This window comes from Pyrus communis, chromosome 11 (assembly GCF_963583255.1).
Source record: "Pyrus communis chromosome 11, drPyrComm1.1, whole genome shotgun sequence".
Classification (NCBI taxonomy): Eukaryota; Viridiplantae; Streptophyta; class Magnoliopsida; order Rosales; family Rosaceae; genus Pyrus; species Pyrus communis.
Window position 1 is genome coordinate 129,462 of NC_084813.1, and position 13,820 is coordinate 143,281.

A 13,820-nucleotide genomic window follows, 5' to 3' on the forward strand; every position below is an offset into this window, starting at 1 on the left:
AGTCTCTGTCCGCAAGTAGGGTTTGGGTATTTTCCCCTCTCCTCCGTCACTTCAACACCCCGATAGTTGTTTGTCTTGTTTAATTCTAACCCCGACCCCCGGTTCCTTCCTTGTGCTCCTCCCTAAAATCTCGTACGTCTGAATCGTACCATCAGCATCACCAGCATCAGCATCTAGGGCTCTAACTGTAAATTCAACAGATCAATTTTGCGGTAGGCTTGTCGGTACAGGTAAATTCTACCCTTCCCTCCTTGTCATTCATCTACTTATTAACCGTGCAATTTGATTAAGAAGAAAAAGAATAATCGTGATGTTTCGAATTTGAATTTTATATTTGTTTTCTGTTTACGTTTACAGGTGATTGGAGATGGCTGAGGTAATTTTGAATGAAAACATCCCTTCTTGTGAAGAAGAAAACGAGACTTTGGAGCCTACAAACAAGGAGGCCGCTCAACAATCTCCAACTTTGCATCTTGTAGATGAAGATGACGACAAAGGTTTATAAATCTTCTCCTTAATCATTCAAAACTTTTATTAGCATTAATTACCTTCTTCATCTATGAGGAAAACATCATCATGACTATATTAAGGAATGAATCAAGCTACAAACATGAATGCCTTCATGCTTAATCGTGTTTATATGCATTCACCCACTCAAAAGAAAATCCTTAAATTTATTTAATCACGTTAATGTTTGGAATTTATCATGAAAGGGAATGCCTTTATGCTTCTACTCAATCATAATACTTATCTTTTTTCAAAGAGAAACAAAAAATTATAATTCTCAATTAATCATCACTTCTACTATTTCTTCAGAACTTCTGTATCTAAGAGTCTGGTGGTGCTATAATCCTCCATGCAGGTTAAGCATTCCGTTGTGGTGTGACTATTGTATTAGAGCCCGCCATTTAGTCAACCATAGACATATTTTAGTTGATGGTCCAATAGTAGATATACCAAGTTATCGCTGTAAACCCCGAGATTTTATTACAGTGAGGGATGAGCAAAAATCTAGGGCTCTGATTCGGACAATGAAATAATGTGGGGGCATTTTAAGTTTTTTTTATTATAAGTACTGATATAGTGGGGCATTTTAATGTCCTATACTTCCAATTTGTTCGTGTGTTTTTCTTCTAATGTATCAAGTTTTGCATCTCACCTCTCTCTCTCTCTCTCTCTCTCTGCCTTTCTCCTTTAGCAGACATTTCAAAGAAAAAAAAGAAGAAAAGTAAGAGCAAGTAAGGAAAATTTTTGTGGTGTTACAAACAAAGGTTTTTTGTTTGAACATTAAAATTGAATTTTTGTTGATTTTCTTTCCTTATCTGCAGGAAAAAGAAAGCACAACATGAGCAGACTAATCCACAATCTATGCAAGGGCAGACTGATCCACCATCTATTCCTCTTGTTGACCTGTTCCCATCTGGGGAGTTTCCCGAGGGTGAAATTCAACAGTACAAAGATGAGTGAGTGTATTTGATTATTCTTGTAATTTACAGCACTTCTCTTAATGGTGTTTGGAACTTTGTAAGCCTCCACTAGTTCAAGAGGCAATTCTACTCATGGGCCAAAGTGTAACCCATATTTCTCTAGTACCAGAATTGAAAAGGGCCTGTTGTTTGAGGTGGAATTTTGGGGAAAACTAGGAATTTTTATGGCAACATTTGATCCCAGCTGAAGGTAATGGAGGAAAGAAAGAAGAGAAGAAAGAGGAGGGGGGGGGGGGATAGGAGCCAAGAGTTGTAAAGGAAATAGAAGAATTGAAGAATAATTGAAGTCTGATGTCAATTGCGAGAGGACGGGTGTTGGCAGAGCAGGGGTAGAAAAAGTCAATAATTAGGATAAGTAGTTTGGAATGTACTTGGGAAGTGAAGGGTAAAGAAGTGTTAGTTATGAGGTTTCAGTGAAACCAGTGCTTGGAGATTTATCGTTTCATGTTACTTTACAAGATTGGAAAACTGCTTTTAGGCATGATTGGGATGATCTATTTACAAGTGTTGCTAGAAGTGTATTATTGCTGGATAATGTTCCTGGGATGTTATTTGTATCAGGGGGAAGGCAGATGTCTTGTCCAGTATTTCTATGTATAATGTACATTAGTTGCTTCTCAATTAAATTTGTTTCAAATCTATAAATATTGAAAGTTTAAGACCTGTGATTCTCCAACAGTGCATAACGTGTGAAAGAGGAAGTGACAGTGGGGATTATCTGTTTCTTCACTGCTCTATAGTTTTAAGATTGTAATTCAGACCGCTCTTAGAGAAGTTGATTTGAGTTGGGTGATTGCAGCTGCATATTGCTTTCTTTTCTGTGAGATGTATTAGGCATTGGCAGCACTAAGAAGCCAAATCTTTTGATTGTTGTATTGTGTGCTCGCTATGTTCTGGTTAACCTGGATGGAGAGGAATTTTGTGAATCATAGTCTTGGAGGAGGTGTTATGGGATAAAATAAAATTCTGTTCAATGTCTCCGGGATATTTTGTTCTGCAACTTTGGGGAGTTAGAATGCAGCTTTCCTGGAAAAATTGAAAAGGGTTTTGTTGGATAGGTTTTATTTATTTATTTATTTATTTTGTCGTGCTTCTGCAGTGTTCTAGTCCACAGTAGCTGTACTTTAGTATCAGGGGGCTGAAATATTTACTGAACTTCTGTTTCTCATGAAAAATATTTCATAGAGTTTTCATGTATAACAGCCAGCTGAAATAATCTTAGTTTTCTTTGAACATAAGTAAAAGTTATAATATTACATGCCAATTGAATACAATTACTTATGAAGCTTTTCAATTTATAGATCAGGAATTTTGGGTTAATGTACGTGCATTGAAACTGAGTAATATGCTTAGAATGCATGACCAAAAGCATTTTACCCTTGGTAATGGAAAACAACCATCAATGTAATATGCTCTCAGTGTAACCGTCTTATTGGTTAAAGTCAGCCCAAGTTTGATTTGCATGATACTGGATCTGTGCGGCTATTTGTATATCATTTGTGTGTATATTTCTTCAAGATAGGAGTTAAATTTGGTTTTGTGTTTTTCAGTAACCTTTGGAGGACTAGCTCTGAAGAGAAGAGGGAGCTGGAGCGCCTTGAAAAACCAATGTATAATTCTGTTCGTCGAGCGGCAGAAGTTCATCGCCAGGTGCAGTTTTATCATGCGAATGTATTCTGCTTAAATTAGCATAGAAGGAATGAGAGGAAATCATCCTGTGGCTTTGTTTATTTGTAATTAGGTTCGGAAATACATCAAAGGCATATTAAGGCCTGGAATGTTGATGACTGATTTGTGTGAGACTCTGGAGAACACAGTCAGGAAGTTAATATCCGAGAATGGTCTGGATGCAGGCATTGCTTTCCCGACAGGATGCTCTTTGAATTGGTAGACATTTTAAAATTCGTCAGCTTAGAATTTAATTTCTTCTATTGTTTACCACATAATTCTGTTTGTGTTCATTCCTGTTCTTACTGTTAGGGTTGCTGCTCATTGGACCCCAAATACAGGGGACAAGACTGTGCTTCAGTATGATGATGTAATGAAGCTGGATTTTGGAACTCATGTTGACGGTAATTCATCCTTCTTGTGTTTTAAAGCCTGTTGGGAAGTCAGTTTTTGATGAACTCTAGTATGCTTGGCCAGTTTTATAGTGGATGAGTTATTGTTGACTTTACAGGAAACATAGTTGACTGCGCTTTTACAGTAGCATTCAATCCTATATTTGATCCACTCCTTGAAGCCTCGCGTGAAGCAACAAATACTGGTATCAAGGTAAGAATTAATGCGTTGAATACACTCTTTTTATTTCCTTATAGTTTAGGCAAGTGTCAATGGAACCCATCTACTTAAAAATTCAATAAGACCCTAAATCTTTACAATTGTGGGTTGAAGTCATTATTGCTAGCAATTGTTTTGTTGCGACTAGAGTAGTATAAAGTAAGACTGATAATATCTTTACATGAAAGACAATTAAGGAATCATTCATCACAAGAGGTGAATATCACTAGAGGTGAAATTAAACTTTGTTTACTCTTGTCTCAAAGGAAGCTATGTAAAGTGTACAATGCATATGAGAAGAAAGAAGTAACTACACTGACCATAAAAGTTAGCTCCTAATCGTACACCTTACAAATGAGCTAATTATACAATTCAACAAAGGCCTGATATTATGGGGGTAAGACAGTGAAATGAACTTGTAGCATTTGATGCCCTTGTTTGCTTCGAGTGCTTCCAACTTTAAAGGTTATGTTTGGGTTGAGGGACTTTCAAATTCCACGGCATTTAGACAAAATGAAGAAGAAATGAATCACAAAAAGTTAGAAGGAAGTAGAAAATGCACCACATGAACATTACAAAGGTGTGTACTAGTCATTTGAAAATCCCTCACTTACCTTGTAATACGCATGAGGTACACTTTCTAATTCCTCCTGTCTAACTTTTTGTTATCCGTTTTCTTCTTCATTTTGCCTAAATGCCTTGGAATTTCGAAGTTCCTCACCCAAGCATACCCTAAAACTAAAAGCGTTGATTGTGTTTGATCACTTTCGTTTCTCTGTAGAAAGTTTCCTGTCATCCAATGCATATCAAACTAGTTTCAACTGATTTCAAATAATTCTGGTACTCTGCTGGGATGTATAACTTGTAGTTGTTTATCATTACAAGCTGACTGGATATTTTTTCTCTGAAAACTTGAATGTAGTGCTTCAATCAAAGGTTAATTACTCTGTAATATGTTGGCTTTATAATTGTTTAGGAGTGTGGAATTGATGTGCGTCTTTGTGATGTTGGTGCTGCAATACAAGAAGTCATGGAATCATATGAGGTTGAAATAAATGGAAAGGTTTATCAAGGTATTTTTCCATGTGATGTGATTATCTTTTACACTCGTAACAAAGTACAAGGTACGCAGTTGTTTGAAAAGGTGCAGCCTTCACCAGCAACACATTTTGTGAATAAAATTATTGGCAACATTTACTCGAGTCACACTAATTCTAAACAAGTAAAACTTATGTTTTGTGGTGAGGGAAGTATGGTTGTCTCTAACTAGTGAACATTCTTTCTTTCTCAAGATCAATATCTGAAATGCTCAGTGTAAAATTATTTTACGAAGCTACTATCTACTATTAATTTCAAGAAAAGTTGGTTAGGCATGCTTAGCCCTATCACTGGCAGGTTTCTTGGGGTAGACCATACCGTTACACCAAGGCACACCTTTGGTGTTGGGATTTATTGGTACATAATGAGATTCGTAAATAACAAGCCACAATGGAAGTGAATAAATAGTTTAGGAGGAAAGGTGTGCGCAGTGCACACAATATTTACATGGTTAGGAAACTTGTGGTAGATTACTACTCTTAAGGGGCACATGGAAATACCCAACTTTTTGAGAAATATCCTACCTATGCGCATGGAACAGAAATTTGTTCTTCACTATGAGAGTAGATGGTACAACACATACTTGAGCCAAATCAACCACTGGTGTATGAAAATACTCTCTTGCCTAAGTGGAGGAAGGAGGGTTTGAACCCGGGATGTAGTGGGTTGAAGAGGAAGGCCTTAATAACCAGGGGAGTAAAACAAACACACAATTTCTCACTTTTTTTCTTTTCTGTTCATTGTTGTATTTGCTTGACAAGCAACGAGTAATGGGTTTGCCAATTGTAATACAAATAACTCTTATACTTTTTATGACGTTTGTATGATAATTCTGTACATGTGAGATAGACTTTGTCTGATGTTGACAGTTAAAAGTATTCGAAACTTGAATGGACATAGCATTGGACGTTATCAAATCCATGCTGGAAAATCTGTCCCTATTGTGAAAGGCGGGGAGCAGACAAAAATGGAAGAGGGTGAATTTTTCGCAATTGAAACTTTTGCATCAACTGGTAAAACAAAGGTTTTGTACTTGGCAGCAATTTGATGTGAAATAGGTAGTAGTCCACATGCTATTTTCTGTGCTAATTATCCCATTTTCTACAACTTATATCTAGGGAAAGGGTATGTCAGAGAAGATCTAGAGTGCAGCCATTACATGAAAAATTTTGAAGCTGGCCACATCCCACTGAGGTTGCCCAGGGCAAAGCAATTGCTAGCAACAATTAACAAGAACTTCTCCACATTGGCCTTCTGCAGGCGTTACTTAGACCGCCTTGGAGAGACTAAGTATCTTATGGCACTAAAGAATCTGTGTGATGCTGGCATTGTGCAGGTAATTTTCATCAATCAACTTGCTCATCCAAATGTAGGTATATTAATAGTCTTTATAGCTGTGCTTCTACACTAATTTTTCATCACTATCTGATATTGTGAAGCATGGCTTAGTTGGATTTTATCATGCTGTGAAATAGTTTTCCCGTAAACTGAATTGCTCTCTGGTTGCAGTGGCCTTAGTTGCTGTCACATAAATAAAGTTTATTGTATACAACTTGCATATGTTATGGTTCCAGACTGATTCTAGACCGAAGCTGAACTTGCTGGTCTAGAATCAGGTGAATGGGTCCAATTTCAGATGGTTGCAAGTCTTTAAATTGACGTTCTAACATGCTTGAGGAAAGGATTTTATTTTGTAGTTTACCTAATTGAGTGTCTCTGGAAATATCTTCAAGTCATTTTAGGATGAAAATAAAGAATCTAGGGTAAAAAAAAAAAAACCTACTTGAAATATGTGATTCTTGTGTATCTGGGTTGCTCTTCCTTGCTCTGTAAATTAAATTTGTTAACCATCCAACCACCGCCAAAATCAGTCTGACATTTGCATGATTTTTTAATGAGTAATTTATGTAGATTTGACAGTTTGCAATTTCCAGGGAACGTCTCAATATTTCCATGTAGCTTTTATTATATGTTGTGTTTGGCCATAAGGCTTCTTGCAATTGGTTCTGATGAAGAACCTTGTTGATTTTTATTTTCTTTTTCTGGCAGCCCTATCCTCCTCTCTGTGATGTTAAGGGCAGCTATGTTTCTCAGTTTGAGCATACCATTTTACTCCGGCCAACCTGCAAAGAGGTCATATCCAGAGGTGACGACTACTGATATCGGTGCCAATAACTTTTCCATGAAAACCTGCATTGTGGTTATACCATCTTTTTTCTAGATTACAAACAGGAGTGCGTTTATTTCAGTTTTCCGCATTTGCGTATGTGACTTGTTCAAATTCTATTTTTTTTCTTTCACTTTGCCTGAATTCCATGGATTCCGTCGCACCCCTATTTATCCTCACTTATGAAAAACCAACTCAATTATCTACAACTTTCTTTACACCAGTTTTGTTTTTTTATTGTTTTTAATCAAATATGCAGAATTAAATTCCCAGAAACAAGATTGCAAACATGAATGACCTTGTAAATGTTTAGCTGTTGTGTGATTAGGCACTTCAATAATAACTACCATCGTATCCAATCATTATCAACTGCAAACTTCTTATCTTTTAATTGAAAATGGCATCCACACTTTTTTGTCTAAAAATTCCTTCTATCGTCGTCTTTTATGTCTCTTTTGTGAATTAGGTTTATATGTTGTCCGTTCATTTTGCAATTTAATGTAAGTCTAGAGCTTTTGTTATCTTTTCGCGTCAAATTTATTATTATACCTTTTAAGGTCTTTATCGTTTATTTTACAAAATAACAAACTTGTAATTAAATTTTTTATTAAAATGTGAGTAATGAGATAAGACAATGGGACGAAAATAATAACACTCATCTGAATGTCAATGGCTGCTTTTATAACCTTCCTTTTGCACTTAACTAGGCATTTGCCATCACTTTGACGGCACCGTAAGTAATAAGTTTGGAAACTTTTTCTGGGCGGCAAAACCTTTTTATTTTTATTTTTGTCCATTTGGTTTTCACATGGTATGATATTGCTCCAGATTATTCAATTGACTGAATCCACAACACACGAAAAGAATTCCGTTTGTTACTGTAGTATATTCCTCCGAAACCATTATTTCTGATCCCGATGACGTGGTCAGTCTCAAGAAGCTCGAAATTAGGTAAGTGATCCTCTATTACAGTGGTGGAGAGGATTGCTTTGCACCATGGCGTCGATTCAAATTCCATTGGTTCTTTAATCTTATATCTATCTAACAAATCTGTCATTTGACAAAAAAAAAAAACCCCGAAATCAGCCATACAAAATGAGAGTTTTAACGAAATACTCCTAGTACTGTTCATTTTTAATGAACAACCATATTTTTACCTTTCTCTAATATTATTTACTACACCTTTATATACTTTTTCATGGCAACCGCCTCAAGTGAAGTAAAGTTCCGTACCTTCCACTTCCAGTCAGTGGAGAGAGAGAGAGAGAGAGAGAGAGAGAGAGACAGTGCTCGGAGCAAAACAGCTTGCGGCTTTGTTTATTTGTAATTTTGGGTTTGGAAATACATGCATTAAAGGCATCTTAAGGCCTCGAATGCTTTGGCCAGTTTTATGGTGCATGAGTTATTGTTGAATGCGGTTTTACAGTATCAGTATATCCTCCTATGTTTGGTCCACGGAGTCCTTGAAGAAGCTTCCCGTGACGCAACAAACAAATACGGGCAGGCATCAAGGTATTGAATATGTATTTTATCACTTTGTTTTCTCTGTAGATGGTTTTCTTGTCGTTCAATCTGCGTGTTTCGCATGTTGGTGCTGCAAAGCCTGCATTACAAGGTGGTCATGGGTTTATATGAGGTTGAAATAAATGGAAAGGTTTATCAACGTGGTAAGAGTATTCTCAGTAAGGGGCCGTATATGAGGCTAGAAAAATGGTGGATATATCCTAATTTAGAACTTCGATGAATCTTTAGGGCTCTAACAAAGAATCTCTCCTAATAAGGGCCTGTACATCTTTCGGGCTCTACGTGGGACTATATATACTATTTATATAGTAATTCGATTACATGGTAAATTTATTTTTGTCGTAACTTTTCTGAACTTGATTTTTGGACGTGTTATATTTTAATTTATGAGCTTTTTACTCTAACAAATTCAAATTATGACAAAGTTAGATTTCATCACTTATGCACCGTTGTAGGTCCTCTTATCTTAACCTCATATGTTGGTGTTGTTTCCATGAAATCAAACAAGATAAGATTTCATTTCATAACAACCATTGGTTTTAATTATTTTATCTCAATCTCATTAGTTGGTTTATTTATCTGATTGACACATTCTCCAAAATCAAAGAAGATTTTCATTTCATAACAACCATTGGATTATTTGGTCACAATTTAGTTATGTTATTTGTTTCGGTTTAGGTCTCTAAACTACGAATGTTAAATTTCATCACTATTTTTTTATGAATTTTTCAATCTAGAAAATTAAACACAAAGCACACATTTTTTTTTTCTAATCAATAACACACAAAGCACAACATTGTTTTCTGGTCGTTGTTTGTATATGTTTTGTTAATCAAACAAATGGCTGAAAATAAACTCTTAAAATTCTAAACGGTTGAAAAACAAACCCTTAAAATCATGTTATGGAATTAAAAATGGAGCTCACTCATTTTTAAAATACAAAAGAAAAAAAAAAAAAAAAAAAAAAAAACTCCCTCAATTTGGTATGGGTCCCCTGCTTTTTTGGGGCTAGATGAAGCCTAATTTTTTGCTACCCAAAAATTAAAGTTGCTAATCCATGTGATGGATGTAGTCCTATTTTTTGGCCTATTAGGGATAAATTTTTTTTCATTAAAGCTACAAATATGATAACCTCAAAGAGGATAAAACCCCCATCAAGAATGCTCTATCAACTAACAAAGTACAAGCTATTAGCTATAAACCTGTTTGATAAGGACTGACCTCTCTGCACACATCGATTTTGTATATGCTGTCTAAATTCGTTAAACTATTTTGTTTATTTTGTTTGTTTGATGAGGTGGCACACATGAAACTTATCCATACAATAGTTTTCTAAAAATGGTGGGGTTTAGCGGGCTTACTTTTTCCCAAACTGATATTGCAAAAACAAGCTTGAATTAAAAAAAGTGGTGAAGTTTGAGTGGGTCGGTGATTTTGAACAAAAATAGTGGAATCCGCAGATATTTTCTCAATTCTTTACTAGATTTAGGGACGTTGTCTTATAAGTTAAGAATTTAATGGAAATGGAGGAGAAAAATCGTGAAAAAAATAGTGTAGGGATCTCATATTTTTGGAGGCCGAGAGCAGTTGTAGGAGAGGAACAAATGGGGCTGGGGGAAAAGTTGATGGAAATAACTCGGTTAGAGCATCTTAAAAAAAGATGACAAATATAATATGTTAAAATTTTATTACGTGTTTTTGTATCTCAATAAAATATAATTTTTCAAAATTTTATTTGAAATATAAATGTTTTTGTCTCTCATTAAAATGTTTAAAACTAGTAGAATTCCATGAAATATATTGTATGTTTTTGTCTCTATATATAAGGCTCCTAAAAAGAGAAAAATAAATTTGATCAAATTTGATCAAATTAGATATGTAGTGGGCCAGGCCTAATGAGTATTAAGATGTGTAGTGGGCTCAATGTGTAGAACATGTGTGCTGGGTGGGCCTAATAAGTAGACGATTTCATTAAATTTCAAATTTCAAAGGCACATTGAGAGTCGACCGTTGAGAGAGAGAGGGAGTTAAGTAAACAAGAAGAGGATTGGACTGGATCTGCTCAGAATTTTCAAGGAAAGACAAAAGACACAAGTTAGTCAGTAGTGCTGGTTCTGTGTTCGGAGAAGGAGCAACCGGCAAGACGATTAGCAACTAGTCTAGCCTAGTGTTGTTGGAAATGAACAGGAGACGCCATGGCTGGCAGCGCCCTTTCCATCCTCTCCAGGTAACTCCGACTCATTGGGTTTCATTTCATATTTTGGATTCATTTGGTTACTTTACGAAACCAGATGTAAATGTGGGAGTTGCAGATTGTTGGAATTGCAGTTTACAGTTTTCTTGTGGTGGTCTTCTACACATTCCTCGGACTTTTCCTCGGAAATAGAATCGCCGAAATCACGGTTACCACCGTCTTTTCCGTTGTGGTACTCTACTCTACTCTTCTCTATCAATCGATATCAGCATGACATCTCATATCTGAGTGAATTCATTTTAATCTTGAAATTTGAAATATGAATTTCAGGCTGTTTCGGTCATGTTTCTCTTCATAAGGTGCACAGCCACTGACCCATCTGACAGAACCAGCCTTAAGAAGAACAAGAAGAAACCTAAAGGTGGCAAAGGCCTTCCGAAGCTCAACTACAGCTTCCTTCTCGGGCAGATTGTAGTCACCTTCTTTAGGAGGGTGGAGAGGAAGATCCTTAGGACTTTTATAAGGAGGAGGTATCTCGATCCATGGAAGACCGCCGCTCAGTTGGATCCCTTGCTCCCGTTTCCCTTTGTCCTCATGAAGGAAGACGCTGTCTCTCCTGAGTTAAGGGAAGACGACATCTCTTTCTGCGCACTCTGCGACTTTGAGGTAAACAACGGACTAATCCCTAACCCCTAATCCTATTCCGAGCTTAGATATCTCACTCTCATCACATAATTGTATTTACACAAGTAATTGTAATTCTGTTTGCAGGTGAAAAAACACAGTAAGCATTGCAGGACCTGCAACCGTTGCGTTGATGGATTCGACCACCACTGCAGGGTGAGAGATGTTGAATCTTGTCCTTGTTTTCTTCTCGTTCAATTTGGAAGAACAAATAGCAAGTATTTTATTTAAGATATGTTATTTCAATTGAAACTGAATTGTTTCTATCTTCCAGTGGTTAAACAACTGCATCGGGAAAAAGAACTACACCACATTCATTCTCCTTATGATTTTCGTTTTGTTATTGGTAAGTTACAAGTTGAGATTTCAGTGACTTTGCTACACCTGTTTTCTGTCTCATGGTAACAAACTACTGCTTCCGGTGACACAGCTAATCATAGAAGGAGCAACTGCAATTGCCATATTCGTCAGGTGCTTCTCAGATAAAAATGGAATGGAGCAGGAACTGAAGAGGAAGCTCTACGTGGAATTCCCAAGAAGCGTTCTTGCTACAATATCGGTAATTAATGTTGTCTCAAATCTCCATCACAATCATCACTCAGTTACTTGTTCCAACTCCATACAAATCTTGCAGGTTTTGCTGACTTTAATGATAGCTTATGGTTCAGCAGCAATGGGACAGCTTTTTTTCTTTCATGTGGTTCTCATACGGAAGGTACTTGTCAATTCTCAATTTCTCGTATGCTATTGACCCAACATTCCTCATTATTTGCCAAATTCCAGTCTCACAGTAACAGTATATCCAATGTTCTATCTCACTGAAAATTTTGGCACAACAAATTCCTGCTGCAGGGAATGAGAACATATGACTATATCCTGGCAATGAAAGAGGAGAGCCAACCCATAGAAATGGATCCATTCGATGACGATTCAGATTTCTCCTCGGATGTGAGTAGTGATTTTGATTCACCTGAAAAACCCTCATTCATATCACGGTTTATATGCAGAGGGAGCGGTGCAACTCAGGTAAAGTCCATATCTTATACGGCATACATACAGTCTTCCCTAGTTTTGCATCTTCAGGATTTCAGAAGGCGTACAAGTCTATTTGCCACATGACTTATGGAATAAATTGCCATTTAAAGTTTCAGAACAACCGAAGGTTGTCCATAAGAATTGATAGCGATCCTCAGCCCTTTACCTCAACTAAGAAACAAGGCTTCCGTGTCAGCATTGACCCCTGGAGACTGATCAAGTTGAGCAAAGAGAAAGCATTGATAGCAGCAGAGAAAGCCAGAGAACGGATTGTGAAACAGAAGCCGCTTACAGAAGAGGACTCATTGAAACCCCTACCGTTAGAGACCAAACGTGGACCACTGATGACAAGCACAGATAAAAGCACGGCCACTGCTGTAGGATCAGGCTTAACACCTCTTATATCCAAAGGGTGGATGCCTGGGTCACCTGGCAGAAAGTTTTCAAGCCCAAGAAGGCGGTTTTCTGGCTCGCCAACAACGTCATCTGGCATTGCGCCCTCACCAAAACAAAAGTACCGAAACAATTTTGACTTGAAATTGACGGAGGTGTCGAGGGAGCTGGAGACCTACATATCAAGGCAGGTTTTGTGTTCTGTTATAAAGAAGGATGGGAATGAGGCATCTCCGAGATAGGGAGGATTGTGCTTAATAGAAAGTTGATTCTCAACCTTTGAGAAAGGTTCATTTACCACCTGTGTGTGTACTCTTGATATCTTATGCGGTTTTTTTTGGAGACTAATTAATGTATATGCACTCTTAAAATTATTATACCACCCATTGGATGTAATTCTTTTAAACTTTACTCGCCAATGTACTTTTACTTTCGTTGAAATGAACTTCACTAAAATTTGGCTTCATTGCCGCGCTCTTGTTTTGTGTGCACGCAAAACAATTTTTCTGGAGCAACTGTCAATGACTTTATTTTTCTGTTTATGCTAAGTTTTCATTGGAGTAAATAGAAAACTAACTACAACTTAGAATGCTCCTTCATAAATCATTGCTGGAAGACTCATATGATGTGAGTTTTCTGACGGTTTAGATAGTAACGCAATACCACGCTTGCAGACGATATGCACCCTCGACCCAGCAACAGGAGACTTGTTTTCTCCGAATTTCTACGGTGTATTACTTGAAAAGCAAAGAGGAGAAATAATAATCACTCAATTATTATTTGTTACCGTACACATATTTACAAGAAATAATAATCTCTTATTACCTTCTCCCAAGGCACAAACAAATTGGCAACTCCACTTAACATCTAATGTCAGGCTCCATCTGTGCAGTGGGATGAATGAACTGGGAAATGGAAAGAATCAAATTTGCAACATTCACGGACATTCAAGAAGGTG

The 13,820-nt window shown here is 36.9% G+C and overlaps 2 protein-coding genes across 4 annotated transcripts; both read left to right on the plus strand.

The window, feature by feature from the left end:
* LOC137708159 (methionine aminopeptidase 2B-like) lies at window positions 1-7,250 on the plus strand. 2 transcript variants are annotated; one of them, XM_068447168.1, is made up of 12 exons: window positions 1-230; window positions 358-497; window positions 1,199-1,238; window positions 1,329-1,463; window positions 3,038-3,137; window positions 3,229-3,374; window positions 3,468-3,559; window positions 3,667-3,761; window positions 4,744-4,840; window positions 5,735-5,878; window positions 5,984-6,201; window positions 6,915-7,250. In XM_068447168.1, the coding sequence occupies exons 2-12, from the start codon at window positions 368-370 to the stop codon at window positions 7,023-7,025; spliced, it is 1,308 nt and encodes a 435-aa protein (XP_068303269.1). In that variant the 5' UTR covers window positions 1-230; window positions 358-367; the 3' UTR covers window positions 7,026-7,250. The 2 variants fall into 2 exon arrangements, with proteins under 2 accessions (XP_068303269.1, XP_068303270.1); XM_068447169.1 differs by having other exon boundaries at window positions 3-230; window positions 1,202-1,238.
* A 3,387-nt stretch (window positions 7,251-10,637) lies between these two features.
* On the plus strand, window positions 10,638-13,313 carry LOC137709512 (protein S-acyltransferase 18). Of its 2 annotated transcripts, none has more exons than XM_068448597.1 (8): window positions 10,638-10,982; window positions 11,081-11,416; window positions 11,522-11,590; window positions 11,709-11,780; window positions 11,865-11,993; window positions 12,069-12,149; window positions 12,287-12,460; window positions 12,580-13,313. In XM_068448597.1, the coding sequence occupies exons 1-8, from the start codon at window positions 10,854-10,856 to the stop codon at window positions 13,102-13,104; spliced, it is 1,515 nt and encodes a 504-aa protein (XP_068304698.1). In that variant the 5' UTR covers window positions 10,638-10,853; the 3' UTR covers window positions 13,105-13,313. The 2 variants fall into 2 exon arrangements, with proteins under 2 accessions (XP_068304698.1, XP_068304699.1); XM_068448598.1 differs by having other exon boundaries at window positions 12,586-13,313.
* Window positions 13,314-13,820: the final 507 nt, after the last annotated feature.

What these genes read in the sequence shown, in the direction of transcription:
- LOC137708159 (XM_068447168.1), top strand. Translation starts at nt 368, where the DNA reads ATGGCTGAGGTAATTTTGAATGAAAACATCCCTTCTTGTGAAGAAGAA. An exon ending in ACAGGATGCTCTTTGAATTG is followed by an intron (nt 3,375 to 3,467) that starts GTAGACATTTTA and finishes TCTTACTGTTAG; the next exon opens with GGTTGCTGCTCATTGGACCC. An exon ending in TGAAACTTTTGCATCAACTG is followed by an intron (nt 5,879 to 5,983) that starts GTAAAACAAAGG and finishes ACTTATATCTAG; the next exon opens with GGAAAGGGTATGTCAGAGAA.
- LOC137709512 (XM_068448597.1), top strand. Translation starts at nt 10,854, where the DNA reads ATGTGGGAGTTGCAGATTGTTGGAATTGCAGTTTACAGTTTTCTTGTG. An exon ending in GCGCACTCTGCGACTTTGAG is followed by an intron (nt 11,417 to 11,521) that starts GTAAACAACGGA and finishes TTCTGTTTGCAG; the next exon opens with GTGAAAAAACACAGTAAGCA. An exon ending in TGATTTTCGTTTTGTTATTG is followed by an intron (nt 11,781 to 11,864) that starts GTAAGTTACAAG and finishes CCGGTGACACAG; the next exon opens with CTAATCATAGAAGGAGCAAC.